General features: G+C 36.8%; 3 protein-coding genes across 8 annotated transcripts in view; 2 read left to right on the top strand and 1 right to left on the bottom strand.

The window, feature by feature from the left end:
- Positions 1 to 7: 7 nt before the first annotated feature.
- On the bottom strand, positions 8 to 8,722 carry srr (serine racemase). 2 transcript variants are annotated; one of them, XM_067428024.1, is made up of 7 exons: positions 8,590 to 8,722; positions 7,974 to 8,166; positions 7,709 to 7,890; positions 7,500 to 7,630; positions 4,246 to 4,394; positions 2,765 to 2,854; positions 8 to 2,674 (listed from the first exon to the last, which is right to left on the bottom strand). In XM_067428024.1, the coding sequence occupies exons 2-7, from the start codon at positions 8,149 to 8,151 to the stop codon at positions 2,433 to 2,435; spliced, it is 972 nt and encodes a 323-aa protein (XP_067284125.1). In that variant the 5' UTR covers positions 8,152 to 8,166; positions 8,590 to 8,722; the 3' UTR covers positions 8 to 2,432. The 2 variants fall into 2 exon arrangements, with proteins under 2 accessions (XP_067284125.1, XP_067284124.1); XM_067428023.1 differs by having other exon boundaries at positions 8,571 to 8,671.
- Positions 8,723 to 9,258: 536 nt separating this feature from the next.
- On the top strand, positions 9,259 to 16,587 carry trmu (tRNA 5-methylaminomethyl-2-thiouridylate methyltransferase). Its single transcript, XM_067428021.1, has 11 exons — positions 9,259 to 9,441; positions 10,005 to 10,170; positions 10,256 to 10,362; positions 10,473 to 10,595; positions 10,954 to 11,126; positions 11,340 to 11,393; positions 13,164 to 13,230; positions 13,827 to 13,927; positions 14,038 to 14,182; positions 15,308 to 15,390; positions 15,924 to 16,587. The coding sequence occupies exons 1-11, from the start codon at positions 9,360 to 9,362 to the stop codon at positions 16,071 to 16,073; spliced, it is 1,251 nt and encodes a 416-aa protein (XP_067284122.1). The 5' UTR covers positions 9,259 to 9,359; the 3' UTR covers positions 16,074 to 16,587.
- A 1,973-nt stretch (positions 16,588 to 18,560) lies between these two features.
- celsr1a (cadherin EGF LAG seven-pass G-type receptor 1a) overlaps positions 18,561 to 22,319 on the top strand; it is a 116,747-nt gene continuing 112,988 nt past the window's right edge. For all 5 annotated transcript variants that reach the window (XM_067427177.1, XM_067427178.1, XM_067427176.1 and 2 more), the window contains exon 1: positions 18,561 to 22,236. In XM_067427177.1, coding sequence (XP_067283278.1) covers positions 18,711 to 22,236 — 3,526 coding nt within the window. In that variant the 5' untranslated portion in view covers positions 18,561 to 18,710. The remainder of the gene's footprint in view (positions 22,237 to 22,319) is intronic.

Here is a 22,319-nt window from a genome sequence, read left to right as displayed (position 1 = left end):
AGAGAGAGAGAGAGAGAGAGAGAGAGAGAGAGAGAGAGAGAGAGAGAGAGAGAGAGAGAGAGAGAGAGAGAGAGAGAGAGAGAGCTAAGTGACTTGCAACAGAGCAATTCATCATAGAGACAACAACATTCATAGTCTTTTTAGACAATTTTTACCTCAATACCCAACCATTATCTTACTAAAACATTAAGGATTTATTTGGATAATATTTATACCTTGATATGTCAATTGTACATTAACAAGAATCAAGTCCTTTATAATATCATATGTATAATATACAAACCCGATTCCAAAAAAGTTGGGACACTGTACAAATTGTGACTAAAAAAAAGGAATGCAATAATTCACAAATCTCATAAACTTATATTTTATTCACAATAGAATATAGATAACATGTCAAATGTTAAATGTGAGACATTTTGAAATGTGATGCCAAATGTTGGCTCATTTTGGATTTCATGAGAGCTACACATCCCAATAAAGTTGGGACAGGTAGAAGTAAGAGGCCGGAAAAGTTGGAGGACCAATTTGCAACTTAATAGGTCATTTGGCAACATGATTGGGGATAAAAAGAGCCTCTCAGAATGGCAGTGTCTCTCAGAAGTCAAGATGGGCAGAGGATCACCAATTCCCCCAATACTGCGGCGAAAAGTAGTGTAGAGATATCAGAAAGGAGTTTCTGAGAGAAAAAATTCAAAGAGTTTGAAGTTATCATCATCTACAGTGCCTAATATCTTTCAAAAATTCAGAGAATCTGGAACAATCTCTGTGCGTAAGGGTGAAGGCCGGAAAACTATACTGGATGCCCGTGATCTTCGGGCCCTTAGACAGCACTGCATCACACATGCTACAGTAATGGAAATCACAACATGGGCTCAGGAATACTTCCAGAAAACATTGTCAGTGAACACAATCCACTGTGCCATTCGTCGTTGCCGGCTAAAACTCTATAGGTCAAAAAAGAAGCCATATCTAAACATGATCCAGAGGCGCAGGTGTTTTCTCTGGGCCAAGGCTCATTTAAAATGGACTGTGGTAAAGTGGAAAACTGCTCTGTTGTCAGACGAATCAAAATATGAAGTTCTTTTTGGAAAACGGACGCCATGTCATCCGGACTAAAGAGGACAAGGACAACCTAAGTTGTTATCAGCACTCAGTTTAGAAGCCTGCATCTCTGATGGTATGGGGTTGCATGAGTGTGTGTGGCATGGGCAGCTTACATCTGGAAAGGCACCATCAATGCTGAAAGGTATATTCAAGTTCTAGAACAACTAATGCTTCCATCCAGATGTCATCTCTTTCAGGGAAGACCTTGCATTTTTCAAAAGGACAATGCCAGACCACATACTGCATCAGTTGAGCAATTAGAAGCCTATATTAGACAAGAATGGGACAACATCCCTATTCCTAAACTTGAGCAACTTGTCTCCTCAGTCCCCAGATGTTATAAAAAGAAGAGGGGATGCCACACAGTGGTAAAAATGGCCCTGTCCCAATTTTTTTGAGATGTGTAGATGCCATGGGATTTAAAATCAACTTATTTTCCCTTAAAATTATACATTTTCTCAGTTTAAACATTTGATATGTAATCTATGTTGTATTCTGAATACAATATTGACATTTGAAACTTCCACATCATTCTGTTTTTATTCACAATTTGTAGTGTCCCAACTTTTGTGGAATCAGTTTGTATATCATACACATTTACTTTTAAAAGAAAAAGCCACAATTTTACTTTCAATTAATTGCGATACTTCTGATAATTTTTTTTTTATGTTTTAAATACTCTTTTTTTCATACATCCAGTATGTGAAATCCGCAAAAACAAAACGGATACTGTAGCCAGTATTACTTATGTTAAAAAAGAGATTAAACAACACAATATGCATATTAACCAAGTTAGCAGATCAAACTAATAACAATAAAATAAAATTAAAAAAATTAAAAGGCAGAAGGGGTATTATTTAAAACCTAATATTTTATGCTATCGCTTTGAAAAGAATAGATTTTTTTTATGATGACCACTGGAGTTTATTTATTCAATGTCTTCATAACTAATATTATTTATTGGGTATTGTAATTTTAGTGCTTTGATGAAATTTACTTAAATTATAATTTGTGTATTTAATCATAAAAACAAGATATTGTAGAAAATTCATCGAATGGACGAATGTACATTTTCTCACCCTCATGTCTCTTTCTAACCCTGAATTTTATTACGTTTGAGGACACAAAAGGAGATATTTTATTTAATGGCTGTTTTATACAATGATTTTCTAGAGCCCATGGCCACTATATATTGAATGAAAAAGAAGGGTAAATTTTCCAGATTTCCAGAAAACAAAACAAAAATATGGGTTTGCCATGAATGACATGATGATGAGTAAATTATGACAGTAAATAATGCATTTGTATACATTTTTTGAGTGAGCTTAGTCTGGGAAGTTGCTAAGCTCATCTTTGCCTATGTTTCCACCGCTGAGAATGACCACCACATTCTTGTCACTGATATCTGGTATTTTGTCATTCGTGACGGCAGCGAATGCCGCAGTGCCTGAAGGTTCAACGACGAGGCCAGCCTTGTAAAGTGTGGAAACGGCAGATTTGATCTCCTCTTCGCTCACCAGCACAATGTTCTCCACGTACTTCTGACAAAGCTCATACGGCAAGGTACCTGAGGTTGAATCCCAGTATACAAGTTTTGGTTAAAACCTCAATCTTTAAAGTATACTGCCGTAAAGTTTCTTTAAAGTAGATTTTATACCTGCAAATGGTGGCGCTAGTCCCGAAGCGATGCTTTTAGCATTCATACCAACAGGCTTCTTCACAATGAAGCTCTTGTACATTGTACAAGCTGTTGAAAATCAAGAATGGTTTACCAATGTGCACTTATCGGTCAAACAAAAAGTGTATTTTTGTAAAAAAGCAGTGCCTTTCCATTATTTACTACTAATATAATAAATATGATACTGAGCTATGTTACATAATTTGATATATTTAACAGTGTATAACGCTGCGAAATGTTAAAAACAAGTAATTTTTTTTCCAATATATCTAATTAATATTATATTATATTTAGTTTACCCCAAAAAAATCCTGTGCATGGTGCTCACTGCAAAGCCAAATGACATCCGGGAACAGGATATTTCTGAAACATCCTCTGGATGTCATGGGTGGAGCTTGAACGTTCAAATACACCCTACCCCAATCCGTCAATAATAATAATATTTTGTTACATTTATAAAGCGCTTTTCTAGGCACTCATTTACATATAGAAGGGGGAATCTCCTCAACCACCACTAATGTGCAGCACCCACCTGGATGATGTGACGGCAGCCACATTGCGCCAGAATGCTCACCACACACCAGCTGATTGGTGGAGTGGAGACAATCAGTATATGGGGATGATTAGGAGGCCATGATGGACAAAGGACAATGGGCAAATTTGGGGTTTTTAATGACCACAGAGAGTCAGGACCTCGGTTTAACATCTCATCCGAAGGACGGGTAAACATAACTAGGTAAAGCTCCTCCCATGACACACAGAGAGGAGTGTCTACAACTCTACTACAGCCTCATGAAGCACGCTGATGACGAGTGATGTCTGCACGAGTAGGGTGCGCAAATGTATGGAAATACATATGTTGACAGGCAGGTAGGACACCCTTTCATTACGTTCAGACCGAATGCAAGGATTGGACGGACATTTTCGTAGTCCTGATACTTCCACAGAACATGCAGTGCTTGTTTAAATATTTAGACCAATTTTATTATTGATTTCTATCAGGATGTAAAAAAGTTGAAATCGGTATAACAAAAAGTGTTTCATAAAAACATTGCCATACCCTATAGCTTTAAGGGAATGATGCCATCAGTTATTTGTTACTGTCTTGTTTCATTTGAATGCTTGAAAGTTCAGTGCTGAGATATGATCAATAACTACAACTAAAACCATACAAATATGTCATTTATTGACATAAAATAAACATTAACTGAAATTTAAAGAACACGTTTTTTCCAAGGCAACATTTTTCAAATGGCATAATATTTTTAATATTGTGTGCACCTGCCCAGGGACTGCAGATGGAAACTAGCATTAGCTAATTCTGGTACAAAACATATTCTCGTAAGATAAATGTATTTTGTACATTGTCCCTGATAAATAAACTAATTAAATAAATAAATAATTTACTAAGCATGAGTCTCAAAGGTGACTTTAAAAGGGAACAACAAGGGCATATTTACCTCCTTCTGGTTCCACTCCATAGATCTTTGTGCTTTCACAGCCAGAGAGTTTGATGGCAGCTGCCACACCAGCAAGTAACCCTCCTCCACCACAGCAAACCACCACCACATCTGGACAGGGGACAACCTCCAGGATCTCAAAACCTAAGCTATAAAACGACACTAGCATGAGTGGACCAATTATACTATACATCCCATTATTGATGCATGTGTTCAATTCATCATGTTGAGTCTGAATTTTTTTTATAAATATGTTATATAAAATGAAAATTTCATCGTCATTTATCAACTCTGATGACTTTCAAAGCTGTATGACATTGTTTTCTAGTTTTTGCAACCCCAAAGAAGATTGTAGACAGTTTCACAAATCTCTTTTCCATACAAGTTTCATTAATACTGATAAAACTTGGACTACATTTATGATACTTTTAATGTTCTTTTTGGAGCTTGACAGTCACAGTTACTGCTGGGGGTAACACGTTTACGTGATCAGATTACTTTTTTTCAAGTAATTAGTAAAGTAATCCATTACTTTTTTCATTTACAACAAAATGTCAGAGTTACTTTGTTTGTTTGTCCATTTATCTTTTTAAGATACCTTGTATCTTACATTATCGCCCCGCAGAAGCTGTTTTTGTAAAAATAGGCTAACGATTGCGTCATAACCAACGCGACTCTGTCGCACAGTTGAGAAATTACCATATAGACCTGAGGAGACGCTCGCAGGCAATCTTTTACTGTCTATGAGACAGTTTGGGGGGGACGTGGAGACATAAAGTCTGATAAAGTCAAGGGGGAAGAATGGGGAGAAGCCTAGAGCCAAAAGCAACGGGAGAAAATATTTAAACAAAGTGATTCAGATTTCACTTTCCACAACTACTAGAAGACCTACAACTGTCAGACAGGAGGCTCACGTCACATCTACGTCGTCAAGCTCAGTCTGAGCCTGCGCAGTTCACTCAGCCATCAGGAGGTGAGTGCTCCTTACTGACCTCACTTTCCGCCGTTGAAGTCAATGGGATAGCTCTGTCCATTTCTTTCTATGAATCTGACACACAATGTGCAGGTGCACTTAGGACGTGTCCAAATCCACTTTTGCTAGTTTAAAGCTGCAGTCCGTAACTTTTTGCACTCTAGTGGTTAATAAACAGAACTGCATGCAGCTTGCGGAAGAACATTGCAGCCGGAGCTACTTCTCTCTGTTTATGTCTATGGCGGATCACAGGGACTGTGCTCCTCTGGCATGAAATAGTCCCTATATAAATACTTATTATAAGTGTATCATAATGATTCAGGGTAAGACCAAAACACGGTTTGGAAAATGGATTCCTGTTGTACATTCTCATTATATATTTTTTGCAAATCTTGGACACAAAAAAAGTTACGGACAGCAGCTTTAACAACAAAAAAAATGGTCGGCTAACCAGGCGACAGGAATCCTTTTATTTTTAATATTTAAAAATGTTTGTGTGCTGCTGCTGCGCGTCCCTGAGTGTGTAATAAAAAGAGAGCATACTACTAACGTGCCCTTTGCAAAACTGAAAAAATACTACCCTATTGACTTTAGACCAGGTGATTGTTGGTCAACGGCACAGTTGTTTTCAGTTTCCTCAAAATAGCAACACGCCAGCAATGCGCCTGAACACACCGCGTTTTTAGATCAGCATAGCCATGGGCGAACATATGGTCGCGAGTGCATTTGCTATTTAAACAACATGGAGCTGGATGTGAAAATGATAACTGCGTTGAGCTGAAACTAGAAAAAAAAACACTGCCATCGCATTGTGCCGGGTGTATGATTGGGCCCTAAATGTGAACAGGCATTTCAAACTCAGAATACTCAAACTTGAAATAACAAAATATGTTAAATAATTAGGGGTGACCCCTAATAGTCGAAGATTCGATGCATCGATATGCAGGACCGGATTCGATCACTGATCTCATGGTCAAATTTTCGCGGGTGTTATGAAACGAGGATCATATCATTTTGGCAAGGGCACGGAGCTTCGCACCGGACGTGCCGCGCATTTAAAATTCGAACACATACACCGACGGCAGCATTCGACGCCTCTCCGCGGCGATTAAAATTTCCCTAAAATCGTGAATGTACATCCTGATTTCACCCTGTGCTACAAGATACACTCATCGTGCAGCTCTTCTGTCAGAAGTCGATTCAAAATTGAGCTTGCGCGTATATAACGTTCACGTCTGCCTGGTGTGAGATACCTGAGACACGCCGCTGAGCTTCAGTCCGGTGTGCAACCCCCTTTAGGCGCAATCGGCTTAAGAACGTGCATATAAACGCTCTCAAAGTGTTCTTTTCCTCTCTAGGCAGGTATTTTTTTAGGTTAATTTATCAAAATGTTCTTTTATATATTTGTGTGATGTTCTGTGTTTCGAGAAAATGGTTGAGAGAACGGTTGATTTACGAATGTGTAGTGTAGCCTAGTTTTGATCCCTTCATTAAAAGTGGTGGCTGTGTACCGTGTGTAAAGTAAGTTAAAATAAAAATAGTCTTAGCCTCCTGCTAAATAGTGTCTTGCCCTTTCCAACCCGTTTATACCGTTTATATTTTACGGTCTATGGTTTACACACACATTGATGATTCGATTATCGGTTGACCATAGAGAGATTCGAAAATTCTGATTCGAATGTGTAAATCCATAGTCAGGGACACCCCTATAAATAATACAAATATACTTTATGTATTTAATCTTACTTTATTAACCAATGTATTTGCTGTTGATCTTCAGTGATTTAATTCAACCATACAAAAAATTTAAAATATAGTAAAAACAACCTTTTTTTAAATTTTATTTATTTATTTATTGTTTTATTGCTGAAGAAAAAGTGTGGAACTTTCTTCTGCGCTTCTTCTGCAAAAACTAAATTGTTTTTGCTGCCCCCTCTACTGAACAAGTGTGAATTTGCATTGCCTTTAGCCTGATGCTTATTCATTTCACTTTCTGTGTGTGAAAGAGCCTTTACATAACTTTTATCTTATTATAAAAAGTAACACAAGAGTAACATAGCACATTACTTACCATAAAAAGTAACTAAGTAACACAATATTGCAAATAATAACTTTTAAAAGTAACTTTCCCAATCACTAGTCTCAAAAGCAGTGAACATTCCTCAAAATATCTCCTGTTTTGTAAAATTAAAGAGAGTCATTTGGTATGCCATGAGGGTAAGTAAATAAAGACAGGATTTTCATGCTTTGGATATTAAATTATTTTAAAATGTATTTTAACCTGGCATGTCCAGCGATAAGGTCCGGATCATCATAGGAATGCAGGAAAGTCATGTTGTCCTCTTGAACACATCGGTTGACAACATCCATGAGACGAGTAGTTGGTGCTCTTTCAACCTCAACTCCCAAACTCTGCAAATACACTTTTTGTTTAGTAAAAGATTGAATAAAGAAAGGAAGTGTATAAATGAGAGTGTAGTATAAGCCTACTTGTATCAGCAGAGATCTGGAGATGGGGGCGGTTTCTGGCATCACCACTTTGCCTTTGGATCCATAATGCTTGCATGCACACGCAAAAGACTTCCCATAATTCCCAGCAGACATGGTCACAAAATGATCCCCTTTGAGTCTCCTGGCAAACTGGTTTGCAACACCTCTTATCTTAAAAGAGCCTGCAGGAAGAGGAAAGACAAGTTTAAAAACTTTGTATGCTAACATATGTTGCCATAACCAAACCAAACAGACACAAACCGACCTGTCCTCTGCATGTTCTCCAGTTTGATGTGAATATTGCTGGATGTTTTAAGCGGCAGTGTGGTTTGGCACCATGGGATCATTGGCGTGTTGATCACATCCAGTGGGCTGCATCTGACAGTCCCACAGGCTTCTCTGAGCATCTCTACTGAGAAGCTGTCTGCTGACATTTCTCCCATTGCTCTTGTTGTTTGCTAGATTTATAATGAATAAATAATGAACAAGACAAATGTAAATATTTATTAATAAAATGTGAATATTTATATTTATTTTGTATAATTTAGTCTTACTGTATTATTATTACAGTTATTGCGATTATTATTCAAAATAATTATTGTGTCTTATGATTATTGCTGTTTTTAACAAATCTGTTGACTCAAAACTTTGATTGCTAACTCATTGAACACTGCAAAGCTTTCGATTGTTTTATTCTACCATAAAGCAAATCCAACTATACGACATTGAAGTTTTTTTTTTTTTTTTTTTTTTTTTTTTTGAGAAAAGAATGGTGTCAAATACTTTTTTGTTTTTGTATAAACCCTCATAAAACTAAACAGGCCGAAACGTTTCCGCTGAATTGCATTTAGTTGCACTGTACCGTAAAACCGATAACGCACTGCAAAAATATAATGCTGGATTTTAGGAATCTACTTTTCCACATCAAGAAATTTCATTCAGGGTTCCCACGACCAAGCAACGGTGTCGAGCATTATGAAATAATCATTGGGTGTTGCTTTACCAGCCATTGACTGTCATAGGCACCTGTATTCCGGCAGGGGGAGTTCGATGGCTCAGAAAAACAACCCATCCATTGATATAATGACTTTTTTTACAGTCTATGATTGAATCTCATTCAAATCTGGGCCTATAATCGTTGAAACACATACACATACGTCTTATCTCAGTAAATTTATTAGATAAACGGATTTATCCAACAAGCTATGTAGGCTGGTACTTAAACTATTGTAATAATATCTGAAATGTGTACTTTTGTAATTATGAATGTACTTTTGGGAAATTTCATTGTGCCTATGCTTGTTTATCTTTTATGAATCAATCCAATGAGGGTAGGCATAATAAGCAAATGTTTCAGACACTTTTCGGACAAGTCATGGAATTTCCATGAAATTCTGTTTGCCATTCTACTTATCACATTTCTGTGGATTTTAAACGCCACACGCTACTTGCAGTGTTACGATTTAAAGTGTTCTACTAGGAACAAATACCGGAACTATAGTTTTGTTTGAGTTGTTTTTTGTTTCCGATCGGTCAAGATTTTGAAGAACTTTAATTATGGCGACCTTCATAGCACAGTCATGAATTGTCCCTTCATTTCTCTTTACTTGTGTAATTACATTTATTTGAAAACATATTAATAATAGGTGTTATGGGTGTAATTAGACATGTTGTGTGTGCTATGTCTGGAGGGGTTGACAGTTCTGTCAGTGCATTGTTACTCAAAAGAATGGGTAAGTTTTCAGTGTACTAAAATAAATTACAGTTTTACACATTTTTATTAAATGAACTTTACAGTACAGTTCAGAAAGCACATTCCGTAAGTTACTATAGTGAACTGTTAGCAGTCACCCCATAAACTCTTTTGTATTTGTGTGCTAATGCTGTGCTTATTATATTAATATATATTACATTGTGTACTAATTTAGACTGTACTGTGGCAATTATAATAAACTATAATAATACTATATTATATTGTATTATATTGAAAATAAAAATAACGTAGTCTTCACACGTATGCCTGAAAGTAAAGTTGGTTATTATTTAAATGTAATTAAATTAGATATTGAAGCACACTGCTTTTAAAGACATATACACTTTCCAAGAAATTGGAAATATATCGATCTATCGATCTACCGATCTATCTGTCTGTCTGTCTGTCTAATCTAAAGCTGTTTGTTATGTTTAAAATAATAAAACAACGCATATATTGTTCATTATGCAGACAAAAAAAAAACGCTTTCTATTTTTCAAACTAGCATATGTTTGCGGATATATGATATCTGCTTGTCATCAGGCTATCATGTGACTGGTGTGTTCATGAAGAACTGGGACTCTCTGGATGAGAGAGGTGTCTGTTCATCTGAGAGAGACTGTGAAGATGCGTATAAAGTGTGTAAGATGCTGGATATGCCTTTCCACCAGGTCTCATATATTAAAGAATACTGGCATGAAGTATTTAGGTAAATAAAGCAGTCATTTTAAGTTAACTAAATTTAAAGTGTTGTGCACCTCTCATAATCTCATTTTTATTCTTTATGTTTGTAGTAATCTTCTCAGGGAATATGAAAAGGGCAGAACACCAAATCCAGACATATTGTGTAACAAACACATCAAGTTTAAGCACTTCTATCAGTATGCAGTTAATACTTTAGGTAAGTTCTGTCTGTGCTTTTGTTGCTTAAAATGTAATGAGACACCAGTCTATATGTTATTCGTGGATCTATGGTGTCATATTTAGCATCACAGTCTTATTTGACAACAGGTGCTGATGCCATAGCAACGGGACACTATGCCCGGACATCCCAGGAGGATGAGGAGGTTTTTCAACAGAAGCACGTTCCACCTCCCAGAACTCTCTTCAGAGACCGCTTTGAAATTAGAAAGCGTAAGTGTAGCATCTGTCCATCTAGTGTGATGAAGAGCACAGGGAAGAAAAAATATATATATTTTTTTTCTTCAGTATTGAATCAAAAGTTCTAAATTAGTTATAAAAAATATATATTTTTAAATAAGTACAGTATTTAACTTTTTTATATTTTTTAAAAAGTACAGTAAAAAAAAAAAAAAAAATTATATATATATATATATATATATATATATATATATATATATATATATATATATATATATATATATAAGTACAGTTAAAAAACCTACCATGGTGTATACTTAAAAATCTTTTTATTTTGTCAGTTGTTGTTTTTTTGTGAATTGATCTTTAATCTCCTTCTGAATCTTTTTAGCTGCACGGCTCTATCAGGGTGCTGATCGCATGAAGGACCAGACGTTCTTCCTCAGTCAGATCTCCCAGGATGCTTTGCGGCACACATTATTCCCCCTAGCTGGGCTAACCAAAGACTTTGTGAAGAAGATAGCTGCTGAGGCCAGCTTTCAGCATGTTTTAAAGAAAAAAGAGGTACACTAATATATAATGATGATATTTAATTATAATTATACCTCTTCTTTACAAGAATCTGAATATCTTGACATTCGTTAGTGTTCAGTTTATTAAATGTAATATAATCCACTGTGTTAATGATTAGTTGATACAAAAAAAATCTGCTAAATGATTACATATATACATATAATGTAAATTACATTAGTTTAATCTGTTTTTTCCCTCCTGTAGAGCATGGGAATCTGTTTTATTGGAGAACGAGATTTTGAAGACTTTATTCTTGAGGTATGTGCTCTGATGCAGCTTAAAAGCACCTGAGTTAAATATATGACTTGTCAGAGCAAGGGGTCTGAATAGTTAGGACCATGTGATATTTCAGTTTTTCTTTTTTAATAAATCTGCAGAAATGTAATCAATTATTTGTTGTTGTTTTTGTCAATATGAGGTGCTGTGTGTACATTACTGAGGAAAAAATTTACTTAAATGATTTTAGCAAATGTCTGCAATATAATAGATACATATACAGTGAGGAAAATAAGTATTTGAACACCCTGCTATTTTGCAAGTTCTCTCACTTGGAAATCATGGAGGGGTCTGAAATTGACATCAGGTGGATGTCCACTGTGAGAGACATAATCTAAAAAATCTAAAAAATCACAATATATGATTTTTTTTATGATTTATTTGTACGATACAGCTGCAAATAAGTATTTGAACACCTGTTTATCAGCTAGAATTCTGACCCTCAAAGACCTGTTAGTCTGCCTTTAAAATGTACACCTCCACTCCATTTATTATCCTAAATTTGATGCACCAGTTTGAGGTCGTTAGTTGCATAAAGACACCTGTCCACCCCATACAATCAGTAAGAATCCAACTACTAACATGGCCAAGACCAAAGAGCTGTCCAAAGACACTAGAGACAAAATTGTACACCTCCACAATGCTGGAAAGGGCTACGGGGAAATTCCCAAGCAGCTTGGTAAAAAAAGGTCCACTGTTGGAGCATTTATTAGAAAATGGAAGAAGCTAAACATGACTGTCAATCTCCCTTGGACTGGGGCTCCATGCAAGATCTCACCTCTTGGGGTCTCAATGATCCTAAGAAAGGTGAGAAATCAGCCCAGAACTACACAGGAAGAGATGGTCAATGACCTGGAAAGTGCTGGGACCACCGTTTCCAATGTTACTGTTAGTAATACACTAAGACGTCATGGTTTAAAATCATGCATGGAACTTAAACCAGCACATGTCCGGGCCCACGTCTAAAGTTTGCCAATGACCATTTGGATGATCCAGAGGAGTCATGGGAGAAAGTCATGTGGTCAGATGGGACCAAAATAGAACTTTGGAGGAAGAAGAATGATGAGTACCATCCCAAGATCATGCTTTGGGGGTGTTTTCTGCACATTGGACAGGGTGACTGCACTGTATTAAGGAGAGGATAAGTCTTCCAATATGACAATGATCCAAAGCACACAGGCAGGATAACCAAAGAGTGGCTCTGTAAGAAGCATATCAAGGTTCTGTGGTTGTCCAGCCAGTCTACAGACCTAAACCCAATAGAGAATCTTTGGAGGGAGCTCAAACTCCGTGTTTCTCAGTGACAGGACAGAAACCTGACTGATCTAGAGAAGATCAGTGTAGAGGAGTGGACCAAATTCCCTCCTGCAGTGTGTGCAAACATGGTGAAAAACTACAGTAAACATTTGACCTCTGTAATTGCAAACAAAGGCTACTGTACCAAATATTAACATTGATATTCTCAGGTGTTCAAATACTTATTTACAGCTGCATCATACAAATAAATAGTTTTAAAAAATCACACACACACACACACACACACACACATATATGTATATATATATATATATATATATATATATATATATATATATATATATATATATATATATGTATATATATATATATATATATATATATATATATATATATATATATATATATATATATATATATATATATATATATATATATATATATATATAATAAAACAGTCACCTAATATTGTACTTTCCCCAAAATGTATTACAGTACTTGGAGCCCAAACCAGGAAATTTTGTTTCCATTGAAGATGGGAAGATCATGGGGCAACATAAAGGTGGATATTGATTATGTTGGCTGTACAACCAAAATACTGATCAAATTTTTAAGGTTCTTCTTCTGGGACAAAATGTTTAACAACATCTCCTTGAGCTTTAAAGCTAAAACCGCCAAAGACTATTCTGACTCTGTTACTATCTTTTGTAATTGTGAGTTAGAACAATGAGATGAGTTTTCTAACATTCCCAAATTCCCATTGACTTTGATTGTGGTAAATCATGCTAGAAGCTTGGTACATGATGCTAGCTACATGTTAAAACATGCTAGTAATGTGTTGAATCATGTTAGAAACATGCTACATCATGCTAGCAACATTCTTTTACATTAGAAATATGCCTGCAACATCTTAAATCATATTAAAACATGATAGCAACATCTTAACAATGCGGTAACATATGCTAGCAACTTAAAATGTATTAGCTATGTGCTAGAACACGTTAATAACATTTAATTTCTTTGAGTAAAATCTTCAAATTTCAAGCTTTTCAAAGTTATTTTAAACTTGTTATTAAACCATTGTCTAGTTTGTTGACGTTTTGCTACATATGGTCTGTTATACTGCATGACTGATGCATACAATACTATATTTCACAGGCTGGTTCACATTTACACTGGGTCAGAGGGCGAGAATAGGAGGGCAAGAAGACCCTTGGTTTGTAGTTGATAAAGATATCACTACCGGTGATGTTTTTGTGGTGAGTGACACAATTTGGACACTTCATAATTTTGTAAATTTATTTTCCTACAAATGGCCACATAAGACTTTTCAGGTTGATTGCCTTGTTAAATATGGCGACTCTTGCAGGGTCCAACCACTAACCACCCAGCACTGCTACGAGACACATTACAGACTGACCGCTTTCATTGGATCGCAGAAGAGCCGCCCGCTGAACTTGTCCACACTCAGATGATGGAATGTCACTTTCGTTTCAACAACCGGATGCCTTTAAGTGAGACATCTTCATTTTTTATTAATTTTTTGATATGAACTTATTTTCTTTTCATTATTTGAGGTCTGACAACACCGCATTATTTTTGTTATTTTGACCAATTGTTGCTTTCTGCAATTAAATGGGCTAAATTACAATATTTTTATTTGGAATTTGGGGAAAAATGTATAATATAATAGTATAATTTACCTATAAATAGTAAAACTAGAGAAACTGGTAATTTTGCTGTGGTCTCTTAATTTTTTTCAGAGCTATATATATATATAAGGCTGGTTTTAATGGATCAGACATACATCAAAAACAAGATTATTAGTTTTACAGTTTAAAATAACTTTTGTTCTATTTTAATATATTTTAAAATGCAATTTATTTCTGTGTTTGAAGGCTGAATTTTCAGCATCCTTACTTCAGTCTTCAGTTCTTATTATCATTCTAATATGATGATTTGCAACATTTATTATTATTGTCAATGTTGAAAGTAGTGTAAAACTTTTTTTTAGGATTGTTTGATTAATAGATATATTAATAGTTTATTCACAGATTAATAGACTTTTGCAACCCCCCCCCCCCACACACACACACACAATTTTGTTTTAATTAAATTTATTTAAAAAAATAAATATATTCTTACCATCCCAAAACTGTTGAACGCCAGTAATGTTATAAAAGCTTTCTATTTAAAATAAATGCTGTTCTTTTTAACTTTCTATTCATCGAAGACTCGTTTCTTTCATCAAAGAAAAATGTTTTACACAACTGCTTTCAACATTGATAATAATCATAAAAGTTTCTTGAGCAGCAAATCATCATATTAGATTGATTTCTGGAGGATCATGTGACAATGAAGACTGAAGTAGTGATGCTCAAAATTCAGCTTTGCCTAACAGGAATAAATGACATTTTAAAATATATTAAAATAAAAAACAGCTAATTTACATTTTAATCATATTTCACAATATTAAATGCTTTTTTCAATAACATAAATGCATTTTAAAAAAATCTTACTGTTCTCAAACTTTTGACTTTATTTATTTATTTAGCTTTATTTCAATTAATAAAGATTTTTTATTTATTTTTGTCAACAATAACAAGACGGTTCTAATATAAACATCTTGTTTCTTTTAGCTCCATGCACCGTAACCTTGAATCTTGATGGATCAGTGTGGGTAATGATGAAAGAGCCATTGAGAGCAATGACACCTGGGCAGGTAATCTAGAAATATTTACACCACAGCAGAATGCATCTTGAATGTTTAACTAAATTCCTGATGTGTCAGTATTAATCATTACCTTTTGGTTTGCTTTTACACTACATTTTGAAAAAAACACATTAAAGCGCCCCTATGTTAAGTCTGCATGCGTTGAAGGTCAAAACACTAAAATTTTCTCATAATATATATTGAACATCACCTCATTTCTCAAAGACTGAAATAGATTTGTTCAAAGATTCAGTCTCTCTAAACCCCTCCTTTCTGAGAGCTTACTCTGCTTTGATTGGTTAGACGGCCCAGTATTTTTGTGATTCGTCGACCGCTTAAAAAGCATGTGTCAGAAGCGAATTTAATCTCTGGAGTCTTGATACACAGTGGTATAAACAGTAACAATATGTCAGACCTTGCTTAGTCTGCAGTTAATAAACTATAATACTGTGTTAAAATCATGGGAAGGGTAGTTTGGAATTTAGGGAAGGTTACTGATTATTATTCATTTGAACTTTCACTCCATTTCCTATTCTTTGCAGTTTGCTGTGCTATATAAGGGAGATGAGTGTTTGGGCAGTGGGAAGATCATTCGTTTGGGACCCACAAAATTCACTCTTCAGAAAGGTCAAAACTGCATGAACTGCCACCATAAAGACACAAACCACCAACATCCAGAGCCCGTTGGATGAAACACGGCACAAAGTATCACATCAGATCTCTTGTTTTATTTGAAAGACAAGAACAAGATCTCAACAGGCTTGTGCTGTGGAAAGATGCTCTCATTATTTATTTACAGACATTAAGGATGGGAGAAAATGCAGGAACCTTCATGAATGTATTTTTATTTCAATTGTAATTAAAGTCCAAGTGAACCAGAAGTTGCAACTGATTTTATTTCAGTGCTGTGACGTATTTCCAAGTGAAACGGAATATTGAATAGAGGGGAAGGTTTTACTACAGCGCTCCTCCTCTCCATCTCTCGATCGTAGCAGACTAACGGTTGGAGAGGAGTGGTTAAGGATTTTCAAACCTAAGCCGTCAAACCGACATCATGAGAAGGACTGCCATTCCAGACCGGAAGATTTTATTTGAAGATTACCACGACAAACTATTTTTTTCAGTGTATTAACTTGCATAGATTAATTGTTCACCCTAAGACCTGTAATGTTTGCTAACAAAGTAAATAAGGTTGACTAAAGATTATTTTACTGCTTTCTGTTTTTTATTTTTTTATAAATGTAAATGGTTTTAGTGCCTTTCTTGTGCACCACATCCTATGCAATCTTTCATACAAATATAAAGTCACAAGTTCACACTGCTCTGCTTGAGCAGAGTGACGGAGTTCTTTTCTCTGCCAATAGAGGGCGTGAGCGCATTATTTAGCTGGTGCTTATGGAAAAATAATCTTCAATTCTCATTAATGACAATTATGCTACACACATACTAATTCAATTCACATTTTGTACAGCGCTTTTTGCAATACACGTTTACGAAGCAGCTTTACATTACAATCTAGAGTGATTTGTTATCAGAGGAGACTTTGTCCAAGTTATGGATTTCAGAAAAGCACATGTACAAATCACAGTTAGCTAACAATGTATTAATAAACAATTCAATCATTTAAAGCAGAAACAATGGGCTCTTTGAAGTGGAGAAAACATAGCAACAATGATTAGGGTATATAGAAAAATCAATATAATACTAAATTAAATGTAAATGAACATATTTAATCTATATGTAGGCAGACAATTGCAATATATTAAAATGTCTGTTAAGATATCTGTTTTGCTGTTTTAAAATTGGACTTGGAGAATAAATAATTGACCTCCGATAATACAAAGATTTTTAAAAAAAAGAAACGTTAGGCCTTGATTCCTCTTCTAGGTATTTTTTTATGTCTGATAGACAATTTAACAATTAAAAGCAAAATTAAGGTGTATTGTTTTATAATTATAATTAGCATTTGTTGTAAATAAAGAGTTTAAGAAAAAATTACTTTTCAAGCAAAGTTATTTAATTTGACAAGAATTTTTGATGAACACCTGAAAAAAAAAAAACTTTTTGCTACATTTGGAGAGAGACTGTTTTATGTTTAGGATACAATAAATTGAATTGGGTGAAAGAAAATAACCCTTTTGTACATATTACTATAAATACACAATAAAATAAAAAAGAAAATACATTGGATTAAAACAAATCCCTCTCTAATATCTGCCATAGATCTTTTGCATTGTATCGCTATTGCAGTGTGTCTGAAAGCGAACTCAAAACCCAAAGTTTGGAATGACAAACATAAATGGATCTTTGCTCTTTTTTCAATAAAAAATAACAATAAAATAATATTTTATATATATATATATATATATATATATATATATATATATATATATATATATATATATATATATATATATATATATATATATTTAATATTTTGTTAAAATATTTTAAAAACAAAATTAATAGTCTCATACTAATGAAGCTTTACAAATATTTGTATTTTTTTATTTATAAAATACCATATGTTTGGAGGTTTAAAATATCTGATATGTTACCATGTTTAATTATAATTGTATTGTGGAATTCTGGTAAAAAATAATGGCTATATGGTGTTTTTGTAATAGTTTGTATAGAGGATATTCATTTATTCGTGCACAATTTAGTTTACTGCACTCTTAGCCAATAACAGATGGAGAATCCAGCATTTATAACTCTTTATTACTTTACAGCCGCTTGTCAACTGAGTGATTTAAACACGTGGTGTGAATTCATGTCACTTATAGACAAAAAGCAACTTTATCTCTAGCATTAACTGCAAGAGAGAAATTCAACAAACTAAAAAACAAATTGTCCTTTTCAAATTGCAATAATGGAAGCATTCGCGTCCAGAACTCTGCACGCGGACAGTGGCGTAAAAAACTCTTTAATCGCGCAACTTCATTTATTATAATGAGAGAGTTCTGGTTTCACGTGCCGCGTCGCTCACTTTAGAAAACTCGTCAATGAACCAAGGAAAATGCAGCGGTGAATAACAATAGTTGAATTTCCATGAGAGTTATTCTTCAGTCTTGAGAGGAGGTGCAGTGCAGGTTTATGTTAATGACTGTGTGTGTGTGTGTGTGCGGGGGGAGAGACGCGCACGCACGGAGCCATTTTGTCCTCATTTAAAACTTAACGTGGATAATGTCACTTGGCTCCATGGATACCACCCAGAAAAACTGTGTTTTCTGCTGTTAAAAATCTACAATGAAGGATAAAAGAAGGTCGACGTGCCGGCAGAAGGAGAGCTGACGTGTTTTTCTGCATGTTTTGTGGAGTTTTACACCATGGATTTAGTAATGTGTTGGTTATGGGTTCACCTTCTTCTCTGCGCTCCTCTCATGGGATGTTTTGACTTGCACCTCTCGGAGACTTTACATTCGGGAGCTGTGCTTGCTAATTTGTCACTTGGACCAGATTGGACTTATAAAATAGACAGGACTTTAACTTCCAAGTACATTGGGAACTTTATCCAAGTGGGTTGGAGAGATGGAGTAGTGCGTTTAAATGGAGAGGTGGACTGTGCGCGCGCCCCTCGGAGCGCGCTGCCTCTTTATTTTAAAATGACACCATTAACAACTGAAGGACTAGTCAACGCACATTTTAATGTATTTGTGCACGGACGCAATTGCGTGTTCAAATATAAAAGGAAGAGAGTGAGTAAGCCTGATATTAACGTGGATTGCATTTATAACTTGGGACTAACTTCCTGCTTTTCTCCAGGTGATTTACTCCTTAGTTTTAAGGACTATTTACCTGTCTTCACAAGACAATTTGGTGTTTTTGTAACTTCTTGCACCTCAGACCACCTGAATGTGTTTGTGCGTAACGGGACTTTATTTGTGAAGGACGCGTACTGTTTGGAGACGGACTTGAGACGCTTTAAAAACAACATTCACTGTTCGTTTCACGATTCAAACGGTGAGTCCTTCTCTATGTGCCTTACACTACGAATCGCCTCAGTCCAAACTTCGTTATTACATTCTATGCACGACGTATCAAATCGATGGAACCCGAGAATAAAGCGAGCCGTGAATTCAGCGCCTCAGTTTAAGTTACCGAGCTACCAGGTTTCAGTGCCCGAGAACGAGCCTGCGGGGACGCGCGTCATCGCCCTCGAAGCGACTGACAGCGACCCTGGGGAGGCGGGAAAGATCGAGTATGGCATGGAGGCGTTGCTCGACAGCCGTTCCAATGACTTCTTCCGTATAGACCCTATAACCGGCAGCATCGAAACAGTCCAGCCCTTGGACAGAGAAGTTAAAGACACACATGTTTTTAAAGTCACAGCTACTGATAATGGCACGCCGCGACGCGCAGCCACGTCATACCTGACAGTTACAGTTAGTGACACCAACGACCACGGACCCGTTTTTGAGCAGAATGAATATAAGGTTAGGATAAGAGAAAATATGGAAGTCGGTTTTGAGGTTATTACGGTAAGGGCGACAGATGGAGATGCACCATCCAACGCAAACATGATATACAAGATTGTGAATGGCGAAGGTGTTAATTCTGGGTTTGAAATTGATTCTCGGAATGGACTGGTCAAAATTCGGTTGCGTCCAGACAGAGAAACCATGGCCCAGTATCAACTGATAGTAGAGGCAAATGATCAAGGAAAGAACCCTGGACCCCGCAGTGCTACTGCAACAGTGTACATCACAGTTGAAGATGAAAATGACAATTACCCTCAGTTTAGTGAGAAAAGATATGTAGTTCAAGTGCCAGAAAATGTGGCAGTCAACACTAAAGTGGCCCAGGTAGAAGCCACCGACCGAGATGAGGGCAATAACGCTAAGGTCCATTACAGTATAATCAGTGGTAACGTAAAAGGTCAGTTCTTCATTCACACCCCCACCGGGGCCATTGATGTTATAAACCCTCTGGACTACGAAATGATCAGAGAGTATAATTTACGCATTAAGGCACAGGATGGAGGCAGGCCTCCTCTTATTAATATCACAGGCATTGTCGTCGTCCAAGTTGTGGATGTGAACGACAATGCTCCCATGTTTGTAAGCACTCCTTTCCAAGCCACGGTTTTAGAGAACGTGCCCATTGGCTATTCTGTAATTCACATTCAGGCCATTGATTCTGACTCGGGCGAAAATGCCCGTTTGGATTACTGTCTCACAGACACCTCTCCAGGTTTCCCCTTCACCATCAATAACAACACTGGATGGATGACAGTCAGTACTGAGCTGGACAGGGAAACCACTGAGTATTACACCTTTGGAGTGGAAGCCAGAGACAATGGAGTTCCTGTGATGTCGTCCTCGGCAAGCGTTAGCATCACCATTCTAGATGTGAATGACAACATCCCTAGGTTCACCGAAAAGGAATACTCGCTGAAAATCAATGAAGATGCTGTTGTAGGGTCCAGTGTGTTAACTGTCACAGCTCTGGACCGTGATGTAAACAGTGTGGTCACCTATCAGATCTCCAGTGGTAATACGCGGAACCGGTTTGCCATCACTAGTCAAAGCGGTGGTGGACTAATCACGCTGGCATTGCCGTTAGATTACAAACAGGAACGGCAGTACGTTCTGACTGTCACCGCCTCTGACGGTACACGCTTTGACACCGCACAGGTGTTCATCAACGTAACTGACGCTAACACTCACAGACCAGTGTTCCAGAGCGCCAGCTACCATCAGACCTTCAGCGAGGATCGACCCATTGGATCAACTGTTGTGGTAATCAGCGCAACGGATGAGGATACAGGTGAGAATGCACGCATTACCTACATCATGGAGGACAACTTACCACAGTTTAAGATTGATCCGGACACAGGTGCCATCACCACACAGATGGAGATCGACTATGAAGAACAAGCCTCCTACACACTGGCCATCATTGCCCGTGACAATGGAATCCCCCAGAAGTCTGATACCACCTATGTGGAAATCATTGTTCTGGACGCCAATGATAATATTCCACAGTTTGGGAGGGAAAAATACCAGGGTTCCGTGTTTGAAGATGCACCACTGATGACCAGCGTGCTCCAGATATCTGCTTCAGACAAGGACACAGGGTCTAATGGACGTGTGAGCTACACCTTTCAAGGAGGTGAAGATGGGGAAGGAGACTTCACGATTGAGCCGTACTCTGGAATTATCAGAACCCAGCGGAAGCTGGACAGAGAGAACGTTCCAGTCTATAACCTGAAGGCCTATGCAGTAGATAGAGGTGTTCCTCCTCTTAAATCAGCAGTGGAGATCCAGATTTCTGTATTGGACATCAATGACAATGCTCCTGTTTTTGAGAAGGATGAACTGTACATCTACGTCGACGAAAACAGCCCTGTTGATTCAGTGATTGCACGGATCACCGCCATGGACCCCGATGAAGGCACCAATGCTCAGATATTGTATCAAATCGTGGAAGGAAATAACCCTGAGGTCTTTGACTTGGATATATTCACTGGAGACTTAAAAGCGCTTGTGGATTTGGACTATGAGACCAAAATGGAGTATGTCATAGTTGTACAGGCCACATCTGCACCTCTGGTCAGCAGAGCAACGGTCCACGTTCGTCTGGTTGATGTCAATGACAACGATCCTGTCCTGCAGAATTTTGAGATTATCTTCAATAACTACGTCACCAACAAATCCAACAGCTTTCCTTCTGGGATTATAGGAAAGGTACCAGCCCATGACCCAGATGTGTCAGATAAACTCAAGTATAGTTTCGTTGAAGGAAATGAGCTGAGATTGCTGATTCTAAACCCGGATACTGGGGAGCTAAAACTCAGCAAAGATCTGGATAACAACAGACCTCTGGAGGCCACCATGAAAGTTTCTGTCACAGGTCAGTTAACTTCCCTTTGTGTCTTTTGAATGAACTGTTTTTGCATGTAATGTCACTCAAATTTGAGATTTTGCCATGCCGAA

This window comes from Pseudorasbora parva, chromosome 20, assembly GCF_024679245.1.
Source record: "Pseudorasbora parva isolate DD20220531a chromosome 20, ASM2467924v1, whole genome shotgun sequence".
In the NCBI taxonomy this organism is placed as follows: Eukaryota; Metazoa; Chordata; class Actinopteri; order Cypriniformes; family Gobionidae; genus Pseudorasbora; species Pseudorasbora parva.
This window is presented reverse-complemented; position numbering and strand designations above follow the sequence as displayed.

Excerpts from the sequence above, each read along its gene's own strand:
- srr (XM_067428023.1), bottom strand. The coding sequence starts at position 8,633 with ATGTGGAAAAGTAGATTCCTAAAATCCAGCATTATATTTTTGCAGTGC. Across the intron at positions 8,167-8,570 it reads AGTGCGTTATCGGTTTTACG|CAAACAACAAGAGCAATGGG; the intron begins GTACAGTGCAAC and ends TTATAAATCTAG. Across the intron at positions 7,631-7,708 it reads CCAGATCTCTGCTGATACAA|AGTTTGGGAGTTGAGGTTGA; the intron begins GTAGGCTTATAC and ends GTGTATTTGCAG.
- trmu (XM_067428021.1), top strand. The coding sequence starts at position 9,360 with ATGGGTGTAATTAGACATGTTGTGTGTGCTATGTCTGGAGGGGTTGAC. Across the intron at positions 9,442-10,004 it reads ATTGTTACTCAAAAGAATGG|GCTATCATGTGACTGGTGTG; the intron begins GTAAGTTTTCAG and ends GCTTGTCATCAG. Across the intron at positions 15,391-15,923 it reads GAGCAATGACACCTGGGCAG|TTTGCTGTGCTATATAAGGG; the intron begins GTAATCTAGAAA and ends TATTCTTTGCAG.